The 24,563-nt window shown below is 30.7% G+C and overlaps 2 protein-coding genes across 12 annotated transcripts in view; both read left to right on the plus strand.

Annotated features, from left to right (window-relative positions):
* Positions 1 to 18,316, plus strand: part of LOC114934125 (uncharacterized) — a 94,760-nt gene extending 76,444 nt beyond the window's left edge. For 10 of the 11 annotated variants that reach the window (XM_085488324.1, XM_085488317.1, XM_085488318.1 and 7 more), the window contains 3 exons: positions 2,406 to 2,499; positions 8,829 to 9,129; positions 14,224 to 18,316. In XM_085488324.1, the coding sequence (XP_085344450.1) occupies positions 2,406 to 2,499; positions 8,829 to 9,129; positions 14,224 to 14,391 (563 nt within the window). In that variant the 3' untranslated portion in view covers positions 14,392 to 18,316. Of the gene's footprint in view, positions 1 to 2,405; positions 2,500 to 8,828; positions 9,130 to 9,374; positions 9,455 to 14,223 lie in introns of those variants that run through there. The other variant, XM_085488327.1, reaches the window with a different exon arrangement.
* An 837-nt stretch (positions 18,317 to 19,153) lies between these two features.
* Positions 19,154 to 23,815, plus strand: Polr3E (RNA polymerase III subunit E). Its single transcript, XM_085488329.1, has 8 exons — positions 19,154 to 19,350; positions 19,806 to 20,050; positions 20,447 to 20,640; positions 20,780 to 20,949; positions 21,277 to 21,463; positions 21,749 to 21,948; positions 22,040 to 22,203; positions 22,848 to 23,815. The coding sequence occupies exons 1-8, from the start codon at positions 19,309 to 19,311 to the stop codon at positions 23,110 to 23,112; spliced, it is 1,467 nt and encodes a 488-aa protein (XP_085344455.1). The 5' UTR covers positions 19,154 to 19,308; the 3' UTR covers positions 23,113 to 23,815.
* The last annotated feature ends 748 nt before the right edge of the window (positions 23,816 to 24,563 follow it).

Consider the following 24,563-nt stretch of genomic DNA (forward strand, 5'->3'; position numbering starts at 1 on the left):
ATTCGCAAGCATGAACTATAATACAGCCTTTAGTTTTCCGCTTTTGTTTTTTAGACTACTCGGTTCAACTTAATGTTGCGGCTCGGTTGTAGTTGAGGTTACGGTGGACGGTTACAGATTGACCAATTACGTTACAGGTTAGTTTGCTCTGATTGGTCAATCCGCAATCGTCAACTGTAATCCCAATTGCAATCGAGTCCGCAACTCCTAAGTGTAATATGGCCTTTAAAACGATTCAGCATTTGTCTCAATTCATTGAGATATCTAGTTTTGACATGAATATTATTTAATAAAGCTAATAGAAATAAATTTAATATTCTTAAATTATCTTAAATTAATGTTACATAAAATGTATTGATATATAGTGTGATCAATAAAAACGAGAAAAACAAGAATTAATATAGCTATAATGATTATTAACATTTTCCGTACATTAGAAAAACAATGATTAATTTTTTAAGATTTTCTATTTAGAAAGAATTAGAAACTTTTGGAGATATATGAAGATATATACATATATATTGTATATATGTATATATATATATGAAAGATCTATCTTTAAGAAGAGAAAGAGAGAGAAAGAGAGCTAGCCAACATTTTAAGACGTCACTCTTCAACTTCTATTTTTAATATCGGACATATATCTCCAAAGTCAACTTTTAGCGCATTTGTTCGAATTTTTGGAAATGTTTCAACGATTTTACTCTCTCATCACATTAAAATTAATCAAACGTATATACAATTTTAATTCTTTGTAAAAGTGTTCGGAGATTCTTTAAAATATTATTTGCTTAAATCGATCAGACATATATGTTGATATGTTTTAACAATTTTATAAAATTGATAAGATGTCCTTAAAGTGGAGTTTTATGGACATAAAAGAGGAGATTTTCTTAAATGTTCTTACAATTATATATCGATTTCGGCGAAACGCAACGTAAAGCAAAATGCGAAAAGTTTGCCAACGGCGTCAGCTGACAGCAACCTGTGGGCTGTTTACGACAATGTTGTTACGTCGCGAATGAACAAGTTCCAAATTATCCGTAGACACGACGCAGAACGTCTCGCACAGTCGGAATATTACGCTGATTCACGGAATACATATATTTTCACCATGTATACACAAAGCGTCCGCGCGAAAATCGCACTAAATATATATTATATAAAAAATCCGTTGAATCTTTGTGATTTGATCTCTCTCTCTATATAATTTAACTTCTACGATTTTAATTAAATCTAAAAAAAATATTTATACAGTAATTTAAAAATAATTATACAGTATATGTATGGATTATGTTGTCAATAAACTTTTCCCTTATGGAAATTTATTACTAGAAGTCCAAATAATCATTTATTTCGAGTACTTAAATTACTAATATACAAAAATTTTACATTTTTCTAAAAATTAGGAAAACTTCTTTATTTTGGAAAATGTTATTTTGCTATGTTCAAACAAAAATACGAAACAAAAGAATATGTATTTAACAGGCATTGTTTGAGTCTGCGAATTAATGCGAAATGAATCATGATTAGCTTTAAAGAACTCCAGAAATAATTCAATAAAAAGTTGCAGTTTGATTTACATAGAAGATTTAACGATTTTGTAAAGCGAGGATATTCAGCTCTTTTCAACGCATTTTTTGCACTCATTCGAAGATAATATTTAACTTGAAAGAACGACAGATTTATTCTTTCACAATAAAAAATGGGGAAAATGTAGCTTGATCTTTACTGAGTAACCCAGCCTCCTTAACCAGATGACTTTGCTCAATCAGTTTATTATTCTCAACTCCTCGCTAACCTTCTCCATTCAAGTTCAAATGATTCTAACGAAATGGCTTATAAATCATTTATATTATTTCCTCAAATGAATACTAACCCTATTAGATTAATTATACTAACAAATCATTTTCTGAAAATTCTTAAATTCTCAAATATTTGGACTTTGAATTTTTTAGACTTTAGCACTCTTTATTTTTTATATTTAAATTAATTTAATATTTATATATATATATATATATATATATATATATAGTTACTTCAATTTTTATGTATATGTAGATGCTTGGATCTTTGTTTCCTAAAATCTGTGAGTCTTTGAAAATGCTATAATATTTGAAATATTCGGATACAGAATCCCAGACCATGCGTCCAAAATTGACGCATAAGACATCTTTAAACTGCAACATCTTTAAGATGTTTTTAAGATGTCTTTGAGATATCATATCATAAGATTTCTTTTAAAGATGTCTTAAAGAGATTTCTTAATAATGTCTTATGCACCAATTTTGGATTTGGTGTGATCTATGGGATGTCTGGTAAAATATTTGGCAATAATTAATAAAAAATTAATTTGAGTGTAGAAAAACATTTCTCTTTCATTTCAAAAAGTATCTTTGTTGCAGATCCACCCACTGACAGTGTCTACATGATATGTGGGGTGCTGATTGCTATGGTTGTGGTCGGCGTCTTAATCGTCCTGCTCGCCGTAACGATTAGGTGAGAAAAAGTGCCAATAATTCGATTAGATTTATAATAATTTCTTAGCTACAAATTTTAAAAAATTATACAATATAAAAAAAACAAATATATGATGGTACAGCCTCGTTATCAACGTTAAATATAGTATATTAAGATGCACGCAAAGAAAAATAGGTAGTAAATAAGTGAATAAAAGTGATAACGATTTTAGATTAAGTTACAATCTTCTACTACTACAATATATTCTTCTACTACACGCGACTAGAAAAATAGTGATAAAAATAATTATTTGCAAAGCAAATAAGCATAATTTTCGCTAATTGCGACCATTATTTTTAAACTCACATTGACAAATTAATTATTACTCGCTGAAAATCGCTATTAATCAAAATTAATAGTGTGGTCTCTCTCTCCATCTTTTTATTTTCTCATATATGAATGTTTCAAACTAGCTGTTAAAAAGTGTATGCATAATTTTCTAAAACCAATCTCAAGAAAATTTGAGATAACACAGCAGGTAAAATATAGGGTTAAATATTAAGAACTGCATTAATAACAAAAAGTGGACTTTTCAGTAGATCTTTGACAAAATAAAAAAATATAAGGATATGACGAAAGTATCAATGCCTACTTTTCAGATTGAGTTATAGTATTTTTCGTAAGAACGGTGTTATGTATAAATTGTCTATAAAATAACGATTAAAATCTTCAGTTTCCGCCCTTTTCATCTCAAAATCTTAGGTCATTATCATCCAAGGGTACTTTTGGATGTCCTATATGAATATCTTTTGAACATGGCTCTATTAACGTTGTTAGTTTTGTTGTCTTTTCAGAACTCTGAGATTAATCACTTATTCGGAATATTTTAAACCATTCTTTTGACGGCTTCTCAAATTAATCTTTTCGAGGTATTCCAGAAGCACAATAACGGTCTATGAAATATAGGGATACAGTTCAACACGTGCTGGGGTCATTCACACGTGATGTTCCTCTTTTATGAAAGAGACCTACGATTTAAATTCAAAAGTAGGCACCGATTTTTCCAAGGACCCATTCAAAAATCCGCATTATTATTAATGCAGTTCTTATTATTTAGCCTTATATTATTTTTGTGCCAAGTTTCATCAAGATCAATTTTGCTAGAAAAAATAAACACTTATTTTGCATCCTTTTATTAATAATTCAATTAATCGAATCGCCTAATTAATTAAATAATTTAAATTTATAAATTTTTATTGTTCAGAGCAAATTATACAAATTATACATTGTGCAATTGCTATAATCTAAATAGTGTATCGCATGAGTATTTGTGTCTGTTACACTGACGTAAATATATATTTATTCCTATTTATAATTAATCTTAAAAAAACGGAGCTACATCCAGATAACAATTGACGTCATAATGACATCATTTAAAGGTCATTTCTCGTCATATAACATCAGTCGACTAAATATAATGACATAATAATTTACACGTATTTAATAAACACGTGTTTTAATGATATGTCAAATGAAAATAAATGTATTTAAAAAAAAAATTAAAAACAGAGATAGAGATGAAAGAAAAAAACAAGAGCTCGAAACTCGAGAGCGTCTATCTATCTCCGTCTATCCGGTAGTGTCACAAGGTATCAAGACGCGTGGCTGAAAACGGCAAAACGGACATACGTCTGGTGTGCGTTAGACAGAAATAGAGATAACAGCGATGTACCATGCGTGAGTGTGTGCGTGGCGTAGTTTCCCTTTCAGATGTGTCTTTCCCAGAACGCTCTTGCGCACCCATGCGCGCGCGTCATCACAAGGTATCGTCAAGACGCTGTTTTTCCTTCATTAATATATCAAAGCAGCGTCATTCTTTCTTAAGAATAATATTTTGCTTAGAAAGGATTCAAAATAAATTCTCATAAATTCTAAATTGTAAATAAAAATAAATTGTATATAATTATTTTACAAGATATTTTACATTTTATGTCAAAAAAAAATGTTAACTTTAAATCAAAAAATACTTAAGAGAAAAATACTTTATTATAGTGTTGCGGAAAGTTCTCAAGATAAGCTACAAAAATATGTAATGAAAAATAGTAGCTTCCATTTAAGAAATTAAAATTGACCTTCACGTGACCTTCAAATGATTATACAAGGTCAAATTAATGATATCATCTTATGTTCCTCTCGATGTCAAAAAACTTTTGTTTGAAACATTTTTTCGTATCTCTCATAATTTTCGAAATATTTGCCTAAGGCGATTAAAATTAATATGTATATTGAAACAATGTTTGAAAGAGTTTTAGGATTTTATGTATGAAGAAGTTTTATAATTAATATAAAACAGTTTTGTTCTCCCTCTCTCTCTCTCTCTCTCTCTCTCTCTCTCTCCAACTGGAAGTGGTTCTGAGATTTGAAAATAATCTTTATCTTTTTCAATAGAACTGTAATTTCTTTTAACAGATATTGACTCTCATAATTAACTCATTTTTTCATTAAAATATTTATTCAATTTTTTATAGAATATGATGAATCGATTGGTAATTATATTTTTGCATAAATATTATTATACAAACACACACATAAAATTGCATTTGCAAGATGCAACTGCATTTTTTTAAACATAATTACATATTTCTTACATCAATGAATTTTCTTCATATTTCTAACATGTTTTAATATTAAAATAAAGTTAATAGAAAATGTTTATAAAATATTAAGTTAATGTATATTTCTTCATATTTCGGAAACATTCAAATGTATTGATTATAAAATGAGATATCTTATTTCATATATAGCAATAAATTTTTAACTAATTTTTTTGTATTACACGTGCAGGCAAAGTGGCACTTTGGGTGCGTGTTTTCTGTGCAGAAAGCGGCCGATTTCCCACGCCGCAAGATGGCGGCCACCTTGCGCACAGAAAACGCGCACAAAGCCACTTTGCCTGCACTTGTAATACAAAATAGTATGTGTATCACGTGCGGATTGACAATTGTTCACTCGTGTGGAGTGGTCGCACTCGCCTTTGGCTCGTGCGTCCATCCTCCGCACTCGTGACCAATTGTCAACTTTCTGCACTTGATATACAATATACTATATCTTTGACTTAAAGATATTGAAAAACACAATATAAGCAGTTCAATATTTTGTTTACGAATCAACTGACAAATGAAGAAATGAAACTTCTCGCATTTATATATAATGTTGTTGAAAAGACAACAGTATATAATAGCTGCACTTTTTCTGATGAGAAAGACAAAATCTAAATTTTGTAATTTTTTCGATGAAGCTCAATGTTTCTTCATATCGTTGACTGTTTTGCGCTAAATCCGACCATAGCTTACATGATTCACATATATTATCTCGTATTTGTGTGAAAGACATTGATAACCGATTAATATATAGATTCTCGTATCTGCATCTCGGATAGTCGGCGAAAAATCATCTTGAGTAACTGATTCAGAGAATCAATCTCCTATATCGTCATGTGTAAGAATAGATTTTAAATATGTAGAGATTGCCCAGATTAAATAGAAGTGTTGATAATTTTCTTTTTTCTATGTCTATATTTAATTCAATATATCTTAAAAGAGTCTGAGAATAATTTATATTTTTTACTTTACACATCTATTTTTATTTTATCGTACTGTTTCATTTATAGTAATATATTAGATTGTTTTGTAACTGATTCAATATGCTATATATAAAGATATTTTTTTGTTTTATTTTTTTCCGATATACACATACATATACACTTAACGTAATTTAATTTGAGTATTTATGTGACGGCAAAAACACATATACTGTCAGTATATAACTTAGAGATGAGGACCTTGCTATTATTGTTAGATCAGCGTAAACTTCGCTGCGCGAATAACACCGAGAAGCTGTTTGTGTATTGTGAAGTAATAAAAGCGTTCTTATATAGTTGCTGTTGCATAATCATGGATATAAAATTATTTTAAAAAATATTATTTCTTATTGCGATCCGATAAGAGATTCGTGCAAAGAAAAAAATCCCCTTCGTAATTATCTTATTTTTCTTGATTGTTAATTTGATCAAATTAATTTAAATGCGTGTGTAAGTGTATGCGTTTGTGTATATGATTTGGCTAGTTTTATTTTAAATGTTTAAATTAATTTTAATCCAATCTATTTTAACATTTTGACATAATTTATTAACTTTATATAATTTATTTCTTTCTTTTGTCTTGATAAAATTTAATCTAATAAATTATAAAATTAATTTTTGTTTAATTTAATTTAGTTATTATTTTAATTAATTATTTAATTTAATTTATTTATTATTTTAATTTTTTTTAAATTAAATTAGATACGTTTCTCTCATAATTAATTAAATTGAAAATATTATAATTTACACTACATATTTTTATCTCTTTCTCTCGTTCTCTTACTCTATATATATATAATTGGATTTAATTTGAATTAATTAAAGATAATTTTAGCTCATTGTCAGTCAGTCTTTATATTTAATTTAGCATAAAATTAAATGTGAAGACGCATATAAATCACGCATATAAATATTAAATAATCAACAAAATCAGATTTTAATCTACAATTCAAAACCTATACATTAAGAAATTGTCTTTTTTTTTATTTATTTTTTTTTTTTTTAATAAAAAGCATTAATATGAATGACGAACAAAAGACCTTTATTAAAATGCGTGAATTTTTTGTCAGAATCTGCATATTAAATATATTTTAACTAAAATAGTCGCTAATAAAATTGCAATATCGCAATAACGTATACAATACGCCATAAACAAAACGATTGATTGCGAGTAAAAGTGATGCGTTTCCGAAGCTTGGTGAAACGAAAGGCTGTGCACAACCCATCGTCATTCGCGATTACGCATCAAGATTATGTGACGTAAAGATGCAAGTCCACTATACGGTCAGCTCTTCGTCGCGCGACCGGCGCGACAACTATGACGACGCACGCGAAATATGTATATGGTAAAGCGACGAGACGGTCGAGGGATAAAGGGAGCAAACGCCGTGAGTATACCGTTTGAATTTCTTTGGAATCCCGATTGGCCGTTCGATTGAACACGCACCAATCGCGATCGCGTCCCGAGCGTGACGTCATGGAGCCATATAAGAGACAGGCACGCGTCGTTTTCCGATTCAGATGCGCGCTAGCGAGCTTCGGGCAATGAGCGAAGGAAGGTAACGCGCGGAGTCTACGCGTCGTTACCGCGGTACTCCTCCAGCAGTTGAGAGAGACGACGCCGTGTGGTACCGTTCCTCTTCGATTCCACGTATATTCACACGTGCGCGTAATATAAGGGGGAAAAAAGGATTGAAGTATCCTTCCGGATGATCGAGTGCCAAGGATTCAGAAACCTAGTCAGTGCGAGTATCGCGCAAGTGTAAATAGTGTGATATCCTTGTCGTTTGGTGAAGCGGAAGGTCGAGAAAAAGAGCGTTGCATAAGTGCATTGGTAATAAAGGTTACTTGAGAACAAGACGCGGAAGTAGGAAATAGCGCGTGGAGAAGAATAATTTAGAAAAAAATCTTGCTGCGTTCCTAAAATTCTGACGGATAGAAAAAGAGAGAGAGATAGATATAGATAAACAGAGACGGAGAGAGAAAAACTTCAAGGTAAAAATCTGCATTTATCTATGAGAAAAACATGAATGCGAAAGTATCGGAGAGAAAGAAGGTCGCACAGCATTCCTAAACTTTGAAATCAGCCGCAGAGAGCCATATCAAAGAGAATAAAAACTGAGAAGATTCGTTTTCCGAACGACTTGGCTAATTTTATAATGACAGCTCCGCGTGCTATGTCCAGTGTAAAAACATAAGAGAGAGAGAGAGAGAGAGAGAGAAAGATACGATAGACTGAGAGGCACGAAGCATTGACGCACACGTTTCTCGTTCCTAAGAATTTCCGAATCATTCATCAGAGAAAACCCAGAGCGCATCTTGAAAATCCTTAGCAATTTGAATTATAGAACTTGACTATACTTCGCAGAAGTCTGTCGCGATACGTATAAGAGTTCTAAGTTTGCAATTTTTCTAAGAATTTAATCTCGTCTTAAAAAAATAAACCTCTTATCTTAAAAACTCAATTTCCCCTTAGAGAAGATTATAGGAAAAAATGTCCAAGATCCGGACTTAAAATAAACGATCGATTTTTTTTATCTTTTCCCAATTTCGGAGTTTCTACAACTTTGATCCTCCGAACTCTGGGAATTCGTTTACTCTGGAGAAGCTTCCGGTTTCGCAAACACAATTGCGAGAATAGGTTAAAATTTGCGAGGCTGTACCAGAAATATATAGGAAAGATGGTCGGCAGCAATGGAACCATGATCGCAATCCGCCTTGTCCGCAGCAAGCTGCGGAAACGCGAGGATCATTCGAGTACGGATGCAGTGCACCCTGAAGCGACGGTAGTGCAGACAGCGACCTCGCCTGCGACAATTGGAACGGCGCCGGCACACCCCGACGATTGCTGCACCCAGATATCCACAACCACTATATCGACCGATCTCAACAACAGTGTTTGCAATGAACACGTCTATGCTGCGACAACGGTGACGCCGTCCGCCAATCCCGTCGAGTCGTTCGCGTGGCAATTCCCGCCCCCGTATCCACCCCCCCACATGCCGCAATACACGTTGTACAACGATCAGGTTGGTGCACCTTGTATATCTTATGTATTTTATACCCGCGGTTCACGGTTCTCAACCCTGTTTGCATTTATCAAATCCTGTGAAAATCTATATAAATCTTAATTATTATTATGATTATTGGTCACCAAAATTTCAAGTAATCCACCTCTTAAATTTTTTATGCACGCCATTATCCGATTATGTAATATTATTTAACTTTATTTTGAACAATTGTCAATTCTGATTGCATTTATATCAATTTTTAGGATGTTTCCACTGTATTTTTGAAAAGGACCACAGCCCGTATGGTCGAAACGTTAAAATAAATATATATTAACAACTTTAATTTGTAACCAGTGTCGTCAGTTCAATATTTATAACCTTAATTGTGTCAAACTGTTTACCCCCGCGACAGCTGCTCTATGCTATGAATATATAACACACAACGTTAATAGAAAAGCCAATCAGCATTGCGGAAAAGCAACAACAATGTCAATAACATGCCATTTTTAGAAAGGAAAAATAAGGATTATTTTATTTTGAACAACTGTTAAACTGTTAACCCTCGCGTTAGCTGCTCGATGCTATGAATATACAGGGTGTTTCACAAATCGAGGTAAATTGCTCGAGAGATAAATGGGGAACCAAAAAATAAGAAAGAAAGTTGATACTGACATAGATCCGGAAATGCGTTGTTTTCGAAGTGTGGAGGTGTGGGACGAATTGTGGAGTCCTAATCTCTAACTAAGGGATACTAATTGTAAGCGGTCTGTATCAGAGCGGTCAATTATGCCTTTTTAAGAAAGGAAGATTATGGTCAAATTCTTCCTACACAATAGGAAGTGTTCCAATACACACGTCACAATAGGAGTTTCTCTCTAATATAACCTTTTCTACTTATAAAATACCTGTTTATGGCTCATTGGATCTAACAATGTAACTAACCAGCAATCAAAATAAGAAAAAAAAAGGTTCTTAATTCTTGTTTCTGACAAAAAAAATGAATAGAATGTGGCTCTAGACACGTATGAATTTTTTTTATTAATCTAACATAATATTAATTTTAATATACTGAAGATGATCCAAAAGAAAGGATTGAAACGTTCAAAAAATAATTATAGAGGAATTTAAAGACTTTTATTGCTTCTAATATCTGCATTTGGCTCTTATTAATATTTTCATATCTGGTTTTGTAGTTACATCAGAGACTTTTCAATTTATTTTTGTAATTTCCAATTTTTTATGAAGAATAATATTTATATGTTTTTAAAAATACAACAAACATTGGAAACTTAGTTGCTACTTATAAATTGATATATTTAAATTATTTTAATTTATACATTTTTTCTTCCTAGATAAATTTGTCATGTTTTAAATTATACTATCTTTAATTGTATACATTATAGTCTCTTAAATAACAGGAAAGTTTTTTTATATAATTTTTTGATAAATATGAAATAAGAGAATTCAGAATAATAATCTAACCCAAACTAATGGAAAAATATCAAATCTTTAATTGTTTATTTAGATATTCAAATATCTTTTGTTTTTTTTGTTGTAATCTTGTAACATATTGTAATTATATAAATACTGAGTTCAGATTTCATTAGAACAAGGTTAAATAAATTTAATTTTTAATTTAATTTTCAATTTTAATACCATAAAAATAAAAAGATGAAAACAGTATTCTTATATTTATTCATATATAACAATAGAAAGCTTTAAAATTTGAATGTACCAAAATTATATTAGTATTAATATTTTAAAATTGTCGTGAAATTGATTATATATAAATGTAGAAAATATAATAGATAAGATATATATATATATGGTCTTTTATACATTCTTATATACAATTATATGCTAAAATTATTTTAATATATTTTTATTTTTTTTGCGAGATATAACAATAAAAGATTTCATTTTAAAGTACCTTCTGTATTTTAAGCCATTTACGCAGTAAGATTAACTTAGGTCAGTAGCATTAACTTTGAACATAGTGTGTATATCATCTCAGTGGTTCTCAAATTCTGGAAATTTCTTTCATCAATTCTTTTCAAAGTATCTATATATTTATTGATGTTATAATTATTTGCTTAAAAGTAAAACACAATACAATAAAGGAAGGAAAATCTAATTTTTTCAAATTTCTAAGTTTTTTAATTTATCTAAAAACATCGAGATTTTTTAAACGTTTCTAAATTCTTTAATTCGATTGTTTTACTGGATCGCTAATCATAAATGCAGAAAACTATGATATCAAAACGGATATAGACAGCAGTTGATCATTCTTTCTCGCGATCTATCAGTTGATCTAACCGTCGCAACGGCTAACCGACTAACCGGTGGAGCCAGTATTACCAGATTTTACTGGTTTGTCCCTGCTATACTGTTCAATGACTCGAGCACATGCGATGTCGATTGGAGATATCCAAAAAAGATTCACAAGTGTAGAAAGTTGTACGAATGCAGTCGCAGCTGAAATTCTGTAAGGGCGACTTTCTTACTATTCTTACGACAAAGACAATAATGTGTGTGTCTTACAAACTTTTTTATGCGTGCATCGATGTCGATGTCCTAACTTTACAAAACTTTGATTCTCATTAGTATATATTAAATTTTAATCTTCAATTTTAAATGAAGTTAGAGCATTATTAACTTGAAATTAATTGAAATATAAATTTTGCAACAATTGTATATATATATATATATATATATATATATATATAATATATTTTTGTGACTTTATACCAAAAGTTTGATTTAAATTTTTTCTGAAAAAGAATTAGTAACACAAACTTGTATAAAATATATTTTACCTATTAATTTCAATTTTTTCTTATACATATCCTTTATAATACTAAAAATAGAAGTCCGTTCTTCAATCGATAGTCGGAACAGTGACCTGCGGCCATCATAGTTTCATGCTAACATTGTAGACGATCGATTATTCCCGCCGTTCAAGCCGCGATCGCTGATTGGTTGCAGAGTGCCGTTTACTATTTTAACTAAACATAACCTAACCTAATCTAACCTGACGTAGAAAAGCCGATTCGATCGCGACGAATACAACGACATTGTTTTTTTTAAATAATCTATTCGTTTCTTTTGCTGTTATATTATATTACGTAAAAAATAACAAAATATAAAAATCTTTTTTAGAGCTTTTCCTCATTGCACAAGCTGTCACGTAATTTATTAATTCTGCAATGAGAAAATTTAAATGCATGTAGAGTTAGATTAGATAAATTAATTTAGAAACGAAAAATTAAAACAGTAACTTTATTTAGACTAGAAGTTCTTAATTACGGGAGAATTTTAGAGTTTTAGAGAAACAGTTCTAAAATTTTACAATATTTTGACATTCTACTGAATTTTTTGTTCATTAAAATAAAATTGATAACAAAAGTAATGCATAAATGTATATGTGCTAAAGAATAAATAAAATATTTTCACTTCCATATGGCATATGCATATTACATACTTTTGAGTCAATATTGAGGGAGAGAGGGAGAAATGAGATGAAAGAGGTGCAAAAAAGGTTGAGAATCACTAATTAGACACTTGAAATAATCGTCAAATTTCAGGAAAATAATCTTATTATATTAACACAATGCGATCTTATTATTTAATAACAAGTCTGATAACACTATACTGTATCATTAAGTTCTCAGTAATAACTGTAATTGATCTTACGTTGTTTCGTGATAAAATTATTTCATTAGATATAATAAAAAACGATAAAACGTATCTATAAATACATAGGTGAAATGGGTGCAACTCTTGACGCTTCTCCGACCTGACGCTAAATTTAGCGTCGTCGGTGGGCGTCTATATAAGTATCCCCGCTTACCAGCCGAGTCCCGAATAGGCTGCAGCTGTCGAGACATTCTTCACTTCTTGAAAAAATATTCTCCGTTTGCGATATTGGCAGGATAGAATCGTCGCAATTTTAGCTATAATGCAAATTAGATGATTGCAAACAGGGTGTCCACTATCCTTTGAAAAACTTTTCCAAAGATTTTTCTTTACCTTAAAAGGTCCGGGAATTCTATTGAAACATAAAGAATTCTTTTTAAAAATTGGGTCTCTGACATTATATTTCAACCTGAAAGATCAGGAAATACCCAGGGAATCTTTTTTACAAGATTTGAATACAGACACTCTATTTAAGCGACACAATTAACTATTACAATCACTAAATATTTAATCTTATAATCTATCAAGAAATACAAAAGAGAAAGACTTTTAGCAAAGTTTGCATTTGAAGAAATTTTAAATAGATAACGAAATCTTTCATCCTTCGTTCAATTTTAGTTGAATCTTATTTAAACTTGATGAATTTTTTTCTTTTAAAATACGTATCGTTTTATTCAAGATATGATAAAAAAGTATAACTAACTACAACAGATACATAAAATTAAAATTTTACATAACGAGATGTCGCAAAACATATACCTATGTGCCTTAGTTTAAATTTATAATTGACACAAGATCAAATTTTTAATGGAGTAATATTATGCCAGTTTCAACAAAGATATAATATGATACATAATAATTAACTGTATATATTTAATATAAACATTTTAAAAACAATAAAAATATACTACTTAATAACTTTTTTTTTAGTTTTTAAAAAGAAGAATATATATATTTTGTTCTATTTTTCAAATATTATACATTTATGTTTAAATATCTTGAACATATGATATGACTGATAATATGACATACTTTATATAGAGTATGTCCTAGATCTATCATATAACCTATTCGTCGCAGATTCCTGAGATCATTTTGGAAACGATTTTTCCTCAGCGAAAATATTGAGATACCAAAGTTTTGAGTTATAAACGGTTGAAAATAAATTCTTCACAAACTAAGCCTTGTGGAAATAAAATATTATATTAATAAAATTACATACGTCAGTTAATTTTAAGTAGAATTCATTTTAATAGCATTTTAATTTAAAGTTTAGTTACAAAAAGATATATGATGGCAAAAATTGCGAACATGCAAAAAATGATGGCCTCCTTGCATCCCATATATGTATTGATCAGTTTATAATAAAGATTAATGGCACAAATATAAAACGGGATCTTTTTTTCGGTTTTACAGGATACTCTTGTACACGCCTTGCCATCGCATCGGCCTGGATTCGCGAAGGGCTTCCGCAAGAACCTGGGCGGGCGCTGGCGTCGATTGGTGAAACGGAAAACCGAGTCGGATACCTGTGCCATTCCCCCCGAACTGAAAGATCAGCTGAAGACCATCTACGTTTATTAAGAACCGAAAGCCTGTTCTGAGAGAGTCTCTAACAATTATCAATAAAAAAGAAAATCTATCAAAACACGTAAAAAAAAAAAAGATTGATAAAAACAAGAGACTCTAGTCAAAAAAAGAAAACATGTGAAAGAGATTGACAGAATCGAAAGAAGAAGAATATGATAAGGAATTGATGTATGCTAAGACAAGAGTGATAAAAACACGAGTTCGAACAAAATCCATCTGGAGTTAGAAAAAAGGATTGAAGAGACATGTTCAGGGAATGAACAGAGTACAGGGGTCGGAATTTAATTGATATAGCTGACATATCAGAAAGTGCCTGAAGAAGATGCCTGAACGAAGTGCCTTCTTTTATTCCACGAGCGCCTTTCTCACGAGACTGATATACCGCGAAGAAACCGCGATTACATGGGTGCGACAAAGCGAGTTATCTCGTAGCTTCTGCCTTGTACGTTTCTGCGCACTTAATATAGTCGATAGATCGCCGTATTTCGGATAATTAACTAGTATTAGTACGTCGGCTTGATTTACGGAAGATACGAGTCAGTCAGCCTGCGATCGATTATTCAGCGAATTTTTTCCCCTATTTCTACATACTTCTTCAACAAACTTGACTTGTAAAGCCGTAATCATACTACGGGTTAGGATTGAGATTGTGGATTGAGAAATATCAATCAGAATAAAGGAACCCCATCTCAAGTTTAGTGAACTTTGCTTACGACTTATGGATTATTCTACAATAGGTTGCAAATGCCAATTAACAGTTGCAGATTGATCAATTAGAGCAAAAGAACTTGTCAGCTGATTGGTCAATCCGCAACTGGCAACTGAGCCATTTATAACCTATTGTGGAATTATTACTCTAAATCTATATTCTTGGTCAGTCCCGAATCGAATCTCGATTTACAGTTTCCAGTAGGTCTAGAAATCGCGCGATCCCGAGAGGAAATTTAATCGTAAAACTTTAAGTATTATTTATTAAGAGGAACAGTAGTTATATAATTTTCCTAAAGTGCAAACTAGTCGTATGTGATGGATGAGAAGACGCAGCTGCTGTGTGTCATCGTGCGTTATATATATATTATTCTCTTTTTCTGATGAAACAACACAACGAAACCAGCAACAATCCGTTCTTTATCCAATTTATGGGTATAGGTAGAGTTAAAGTGGATCAAAGATATATTTTAGAAAGTTTTTTTTTTAATACGATTTCGTGTAAAGTGAAATTTACAAATAGAATAGACTTGATCCATTTTAGCTTTATCCCGTGAATTTCCTTTTGGGCTTGGGTTGATTTTAAATCTACCTTGTACAAACAAAATCGATCGTTCGCTTGCTTGCTCCCATAACTAATTTTCGTAGCCGCTGACCTAAACATGTATAAATAAAATGTAGCGATTTTTTTTTGGATGTCTGCGGGATTGATTTAATCAACGAATGGACTTTGGTATTTCTAAAATCCTTGTAGGGAAACCTGAAGGGCATTTTAGGATTCAGAATCCAAAAGTTCCTCCCGCTTAGAACAGAATACGGCATAATATAATAAGATAGGCCAATTTATAAGATTGAGAGTCGATTATTACGACGGCTCATATTGAGCTCGCATTATTGTAAATTGTAACGCTGACGTGATATTTCATTTGTATGCTCGTGTTAGCCCTTTAATCGTTTTTTTAATCACAATTTAATATGTATTCGATGAATAAAGCATTCTAATAAATATGCTATTTAAAAATTATATTAACACAATAATGTTTAAGAATTATCATATAATTAGAAAAGAAATCGCGAAAATTGTTTATGTAATGAATTAATTGGACAATGTTTTTCCATATTAATCTTTTAACAACATATTTATATATATGTAATTTCTGTAATATTTTAAAAAGTTTAGCGCATAATGAAAATTATACATTTTATAAAACAGTTTTTTATTTAATAAGTGAATTGAATATAATTTTAATGATGATTGAATTGTCGATTGAAGGGTTGAACTATGTAGTGATGCCATGAAAGTTTTTTGTGTCAGCGATTAATTAATTTATAGTGATTGACGGAGATGATATTTGATCGTTCGAGAAGTTCTGCAGATTTGAAGTTATTATAAAACTACTATTTAAAAATATGAATATTTTTATAATTTTGTTGAAAAAAATGGAAGAAATATTGAGAAATCTTTTATATTATAAAAATTGATGAAATTTTATCTTGAAAATTATTTATGTATAAAAAATATTCTACATTACAAGCTACTTAAAATTATTTATATAAATTTTGATAGATTTATATAAATTCGCATATATATGATCGTGATTATTTTAATTGTTTTCCATTATTTAATATTATACAAGATGTCCCATTTTATATAACATTTTATATAACATATTGTTATTTTTCGAAAATTAAAATTTCTATCAAAAAATATTTCATACAAAAATTGAAGGTTTTGAGGGTCGTAAGTTTTATTTTAAGGAAAGGCATTTTGGAGATCACCATTATTTTTTTAAATGGAATCACTATTATATATAATTTCTTACATAAATCGATTCTTTGTAATATTTATCGTTAAAAATTTTTAGAGTGAAATACTCAAAAATTGAATGGTTTATGAAATATTCTTTTATTCATACTAACATGTTGACAAAAGATGTGAAGTATCTCGTAAGCTCATTTTTCGATAATCACCCTAATAATTTTTTTTTTATAATGAGATAAATCGATTGATGTAAGAAAACCATGCTTTTGTAATTAAAAAATAATTGCAATGTATGACTGCATTTTTTAAGAAATATATTTTTTAATTAATATAAATAATAAGATATAGGACTATAGGAATAAGACTATGCTTACAAGATGGAATTCCCCTCGAAATCCTACAATTTTTGTACAAAAAATAGCAATGTGCATAAATACTTTGTACAGATCATTAATTTTGGCATTTTTATTATTTTTTTATATATTTTGATATTGTTGTGAATAAGATATCTATATTTTCTTGTTAATTTTTGCAAAAATTCGCAGTACTTCGCGAATGATCGAAAAATCCAGAGAATCATAATTTTCGTTATTATGTTGCAGAATGTAAATAGGATAATGAGAAATCTATCGATTTTCAGAGAGAGAATTACTTTTACGAGCGTAATCGATGAGATTTCTCTTGCAACGGTGATTTAATGAGATGCTGTATTGATGACTCGCGACTTCAATTGTTTAAGTATTACAAAAATATGAGAAAAAAATTATAAAATAGAAATTCTTTTTTACACAAAATGTTTAACTGATTCTATATTGTGTATTATAAGTAGTGTTACGATAAATCAATGATTAATGAAATAGTAAATCTTTACTAGCCAAAGCTAGGTAATTAAAGTGATCAATTGTCGAATACACATTTCAATTTTTGCACAAATATAATAATTTGAATCAAAAGTGCCGTAAAACATATCGATCCAAATATTTTAATATTATAATTTTTTCCACCTTTAAAATAAATATATGAGATTTATCCGAGCATAAAATTGATAAAATGTTAAGATATTGATACAAAAAATTGTATGTTAAATAAAAACTTTAACAATATATAAAAAAAAGAAATACGTCATCAATACAAGTCGCGATGTCATAAATAAAAATGTATGATGTTGTGAATGTGAATATATCGAATATCAATAACGCACCTGATTGTACAGTGATATTGTACAGCACGCCGTTTTTGTTCTTTATTCTCCGTCTTTTTGTAAATAATCAGTATATCAAGATGGGAACTGCGAGTTCCTGTCGCCTAGTCACTCATTCGATTAATATTTCGTTGAAATGTTGTAGTTGTAACAATAAAAACCAATAATCAGTGCAGCTTTCTCTCTTCTGTCATCTGAATTCAAATAAGAAAAATAAAAAGATGTTACAAATAAAAAAATTAAGTTATTATTCAACTTTAGTATATATATATATATATATATATATATATATATATATATATTTCAAAATTTTTATATTTCGTTTTCCTGCTCCTTTATCGATTCCTTGATTCTATCTTTAAAGTTGTAGACTGATTAATATTTAATAATAAATCCAAAATAAAAATCTAAATAAGAAAAAACAATAATATATATATATTTTATAATAATATATAATTATAATATTGTATATATATATTTATACAATATTTTATATATAATAGCTAGTAAAATTATATAAATTTATCACTATAATAAGTCCAATTAAATAATATACAGTAATTTAACCCTCATAGAAATTTATCACTAATAATTATAGTAATTATTTGGACTTAGCTAGTGATAAATTTTCATAAAGGCGCTTATAATAATCATGATAAATTTCAAAATAAAATTTTATTATTATATATAATTTTCTGTAGATGTATATATATATATATATATATTCTGTCATCGAAAATATATACAATAAATAGATCTTGTTATTTGCGGAGATAATTTTTCCTCAGCAAAAATATTGAGGCATCAATAATTTTTGATATATATACATTGGATATAAATTTAATTTTCTATATTTTCTATATTATATATATATATATATATATATATATTATAAGAATAAAAAAATATTTGTTCATTAATAATACAAGTGAAAATCTATCGAATATATTAAAGTTGATCACATGTTAAAATGTTAAAAATGACGTTCATTCGCGCATGCGCGCGAAAGGAGCGACGCTCGATTGTCGACGTCGTCAATTGGTCAGTTTAACACGGAGTCTTTTGATTAGTCGATTCGGTAAAAAAAATTCCAAACGTCAATGTGCTAGTGTCGCTGCGGATTTCGAGGTTCGAATTAAGGTTAGATTTTAGATTATTCGAAAGATTCCGGCGTGCATTTTCGCAAGGCGTGTTAAAGATTTTTCGAAAGAAAATAATAATTTCATGAAAAGCGATAAAGATGAACGCCACGAAGATGGAAAACGATCCTGTAGTCAAAGAGGTCAGTATATTTCGTAAATTAGTTTATCTTATTTTTTCAATCTCTTTTGACATTATATGCGATAACAGAGATCATCAAATCTACGTGCATAATATTCTTAAAGATATTTATTGTACATGTCTTTTATATGACATATTTTATTGCATATTTAATCTTTTCTTATTTCTTATTGTTTACGTTTTATTCTATTCATAATATTCCTAAAGATATTTATTGTACATATCTTTTATATGACATATTTTATTGCATATTTAATCTGTCTTCTTTCTTTCTTATTTTTTTTACTTCTTCTTTTTACGTTCTATTGTCTACGACGTAGCATTGTTTACTTTGTTTATTTCTCATTCTCATCTTTATTCTGATTAATTTTTTTGTCTTGACGTGCTTATTGCATGAGACATTATGCATCTAAATTTTAATAAAAATGTGTTAATAATAGAAGCAATTATTTTCAGATACCTGTGTTCCTGTCGAAGACTCTGGGGGATAAACTGTTTCTTGTGCAGTATCCTGCGTATGTCACTGATGGCTACGCCAATGCTAGCATCCTGAAATCCTCTATCAAGCCTGAAAATAAGAAGATCAATATGGAGTTTGCGATAGATACGTTGAATGAACAATCTTATGATAACAGCATGGGGAAACAATTGGCTCTCATCGCTGACAAATCTAAAAAAGACGAAGATAAAATATTTAACAGGTATTTAACTCAGGATTGAAGATTTCAATTAACTGGTGGAAGGAGAGTTCATAGTTGTGAAAAAGAAAGTTATTAGTAATTTTTTTCACTTTTCTAAAACTAAAAAGCAAATGTAATAAACTACTTACTGTTTAAAATTGAAGGAAATTTTTTTGTTATAAATTTAAAAAGATAATGATAAATTATACATGTGAGAAATTAAAGCGTTTTTAAAATTTGTTATATCTATATTTAAAAAAAATTAATTGGCTACTTTTACGTAAAAATATAATTTAATATTTTTTTAATGATATTTTAAAGCTGTACTTGATAGATTGAGAAACTGATAGAGTTTAATATACATCTAAATAAATTGTATTAATTTTAAATTTACTAAAATTAGTTTTTTTTTTTTAGTGAATTGATGGACAAAATTGTATTGACTTCGGAACGAACAATGTCCGAGTGCGCGAATTTTGCAATTGGAGTCTTTCAGGATGATGAGCTGCATATCACACCATTGAATGGGATGCTTCATATGAAATTACAATGCGATTACCTAGATGAGATCGAAAAGAAAGGCAAAGATGGAGCAAAAGGTACAGGAGAAGGTAAATAAAAATCAGTCTCTGTGAATTCTTATACTAGAATTTATATATCTAGATAATCTGTGTTAAATCTTCAAAATTGAGGTACAAATAAGAAATATGAATATAAATTTAATAAATTTATTTTTGTTAAAAAATATAGATGGTGATAAGGACGAGGACGAAATGCCAGTACAAGTGACATTCGCCAAACATCTGCCAGATAATCTGAAAAGAATGCAAGAACAGTCTTTTCAACATCACACCAAGAGGAGTCAGGAGGAGCCTTGGATACACACGAATTATATACCATTTTATGATACGCAAACTGAGGTAAATATTGATGCACATTATAATATATTGATATACTTTTATACATTAACAAAGACATGTCTTTTTAATTTATAAAAATTTAGTAAATGATGTATAGCATAAAGAAATAAATGACACACATGTAAAATTTTAGTATACAAGAAATTAATACATCAATTACTACTATGCTTAAATTTTGTAAAATGTGTCTTTATTTATATTAATTTTTTTTTAGATAATACCAAAATTGTATTTTCATTTATGAAAGCAAGTTTGTTTAATTTTACATTTAAATTTTTTGACACATTTTTTTTTTTTTTTTTTTTTTTTTTTTTTTTTTTTTTTTAGTTGACACGGATGGAGATGTTTTGTCCATCAGCAGACGAGTCTGTAAACCTGAATTTAGTGCCAAAGAATTATCTGTCTGTATTGGTACCTGAGGAATGTAACTCGCGAGAGTATGATAATCAGACAGATTTTCACACCATCACAAACTTGCCTTTGCTGGACCAACTCAGGATAATCATGAGACATGGTGAGGAAAACACCTCTTTCTCTTTTCCTATCAAATTTGAAGAGAAGAGAATAAAATATACTTCCTTTTAAATGAAGAAATATTTTGAAGGGAGCAACTCAAACACCTTTTTACATAAAAAATATATATATTTAGTATAATTTTTTAAATAATTACTAATATATTGTGTGAATATAATTTTTAACACTTTATTCCAGTAAAACTATTATTTTTTAATTAATAAGTAGATTTTTAAGTCGTACAAAAATTTGATAGAATAAGACGAGTTGGTTTCTTCTTTTGCAGTAAAAATTATAGCCTTCGCAGCGTTATGCGAGTTTCTATCGTCGGAACATGATCCGAGGACAGTACTGAAATATATGCAGCAAGTGGCTGTGCTGGTGCAGGGTAACTGGGTTGTGAACAGCGAACTGATCTACCCTAAGGACAGCCTTTCTACGCAAAGTGGTCTCTCCGAGCTCATGTGCAAAGCTCGCGATTACGTCGTGAGTTATCTAAGAACAGTAGATTATTGCGTTGAATGAAGTGCAATTGAGACTTCAAGAGGAGAAAAGATTAATTATACGTATTTTGCAGTTATTATTATTTACGGAGCACCAGTATCTCAAGCGCAACGCCGTCTTATCTTTTATCAAGCTGCCATCAGATGAAATCAATCAAATCTTTATGGAAATCGGGACGTACGAGCCGAAGAAGGGTTGGCGATTGAAACAACCACCTAACTTGAGCTTTTGCAACACGTAACTATCTCGTTTTATTGGGAATCCTTCACGTTTGTCTTGTTTTTATCGACCAATTATTATTTTCGTACTTCTGGTTTTTTGTCGCATTAATTTGACAGAATTAAAAACGCTTCTCTATAATTGCAATACATACATCAATGATCCTAGGGAAGTTCAATTTCATATAAAAAACGAGAAATAATTACGAAATTACAGTTTTCCTTATCAACTTTTATCTCATGCCGTCTCGAATGACAGGCCAGCTGTCAATTCATCATATTATGTGCTTTATATAAAAAAATATACATTTTATATGAATATAAACACAAATTCCTGGGATTAAGAAAACACGAAAAAAAAGAACTATTCTCTAAATCTAGATTCTAAGTCTAATATAAAAGTATAGTTTGCATTAAGATTCCTACATAAGTGTGCGTGTGTTGTAGGTATAATAGAGCAAAAATTAGCAATACATGTTTACGTTCAAACAAACTTACAATAGTATTAAACGTAGCAAAAAGTGATTCCATGTGTGGCGTGTATACATGGATTTCTAATACATGTTTGATCTGGATGATTTAATGTGAAATTCAAAATATCATTTTTATTTCCAAAATGAGAGCGGCTAGAAGTCGAGCTCATCGTTCTTATTTGTATCACAGATATCCCGATATTGCCCAACGGCAGGAGATGGTCTGGGACGCGAAGCGGAAGTCCCTGCGCGAAACGATGGACACGTACAACCAGCCGCCGCAGCGTCAGCGCCGCAAGTCGAACCGGGAGTCTCTGGGTTCGGAGAATGAGGAGAGGAATGTCGGTCGCGGTCGCAAGTCGCTCAGGGACTCGTCTCAGTCGGACAACGACGGCGAGCCGGTTAAGCACAAGAAGGGCGGCCGTTCTAGGAAAGTATCGGAGACCACCACGTGACCAAGACCGATGCGTTGAGGTGACTGGAACCTCTTTGCTGTGCTTTTGCATCGGCGAATAGCGAAAATGTCTCTCACGAAGACCGGAAAATGCCGGAGAGACGACTTCTCCGGAAGACGAAGCTTTATGTTTCAAGCAATGACGATATTATGTACGATTAGTTCATTGCATGTATAAACACACTAGCATATATTACGCTATATTTAGCGCGACGTATGTATGTAACACGCAGTACAGATAAACAGTCGACGTATATCATTCTGTTATAATGCGCAGCATGCCTAAATATGAAGCAGTGCACTGGGTTCCTGTACAGTGCTTTCTGCCTCTTATTATTGATACAGACACTTCAATTAAGTAGCAATTAATAATTTATATTTTATATTTTATTGGCGAATAGAAAGTGAGAAAACGATGGTTGATTTTTTATATTACTTATAGAATTATTATTGCAATATTCAGCAACGAAATGCATATATATTTTATTATGATAATACTAAATGGAAAGTCAAATCGAGCGTTTGTTATTTCTTAATTCTTATTGAAATTAAATTTGAATATCACAGTAACAATTGTAATAGCAATATAAAAACAACATCGTTTACTCAACATGCTATCCGACGCATATTTATAATTATGCCTTTCAATTGTATGATATGGACACACTTTATAGATAGCTATTTAATTATATATTGTTGACTGATTTGTTTTTGTTTTTATATCGCTAGTATGTTATGATATTCGAATTCGATTTAGGTAAGAATATATATATATATATATATATACAGGGTTTGTCCGGAAAGTAATGCGTCGCATTTTTTTGTGACGCGACTATACATCGCAGAGCGATGGGACCGGTTGGGGAGGAAGGGGGGTACCCTTAGCTTTCCAACGGTAGGTCGCTCAATTGTTTCCATGCGCTTGGAGGGTTAGGACGGCTTATTCTGTGAACCTCTGCTTAGTGGTCGCGTCGAACTTGTGATGGAGAGAACGATAGAGCAACGCTATGCGATAAAGTTTTGCGTGAAGCTGGACAAGACGCCGCTGGAAACTTTTGAAATGCTCAAGAAAGTTTTCGGGGACGATTGCCTTTCCAAATCGCAGTCAAACAGATGGCACAAGATGTTTAGAGAAGGTCGGAAGGAGGTCGCCGACGAGGCCCGCGCAGGACGCCCGTCAACATCGCGAACGGACGACAATGTGACTCGTGTGCGCCAATTATTGAATTCAGACCGTCGAATGAATGTTCGCTTAATGTCGGAATTATTGAACTTGCCGAAAACGATTGTTCACGAGATTGTATCGGAAGACTTGGCCATGCGGAAGATTTGCGCAAAACTTGTGCCCAGAGTGTTGACCGATGCGCAAAAGCAACACCGAGTGGAAGTTTGTGAAGAACTCAAGCAACTCTGTGCAGATAATCCCAATTTCCGGCGGACTTTTTTTTATTT

The sequence above is a fragment of the Nylanderia fulva genome, unplaced genomic scaffold, assembly GCF_048542155.1.
Source record: "Nylanderia fulva isolate GAGA-0341 unplaced genomic scaffold, ASM4854215v1 Scaffold68, whole genome shotgun sequence".
NCBI lineage: Eukaryota > Metazoa > Arthropoda > Insecta > Hymenoptera > Formicidae > Nylanderia > Nylanderia fulva.

Coding starts and splice junctions, on each gene's coding strand:
- Polr3E (XM_085488329.1), top strand. CDS start 19,309: ATGAACGCCACGAAGATGGAAAACGATCCTGTAGTCAAAGAG. Junction 19,351..19,805: donor ACGATCCTGTAGTCAAAGAG/GTCAGTATATTT, acceptor AATTATTTTCAG/ATACCTGTGTTCCTGTCGAA. Junction 22,204..22,847: donor AACTTGAGCTTTTGCAACAC/GTAACTATCTCG, acceptor TTTGTATCACAG/ATATCCCGATATTGCCCAAC.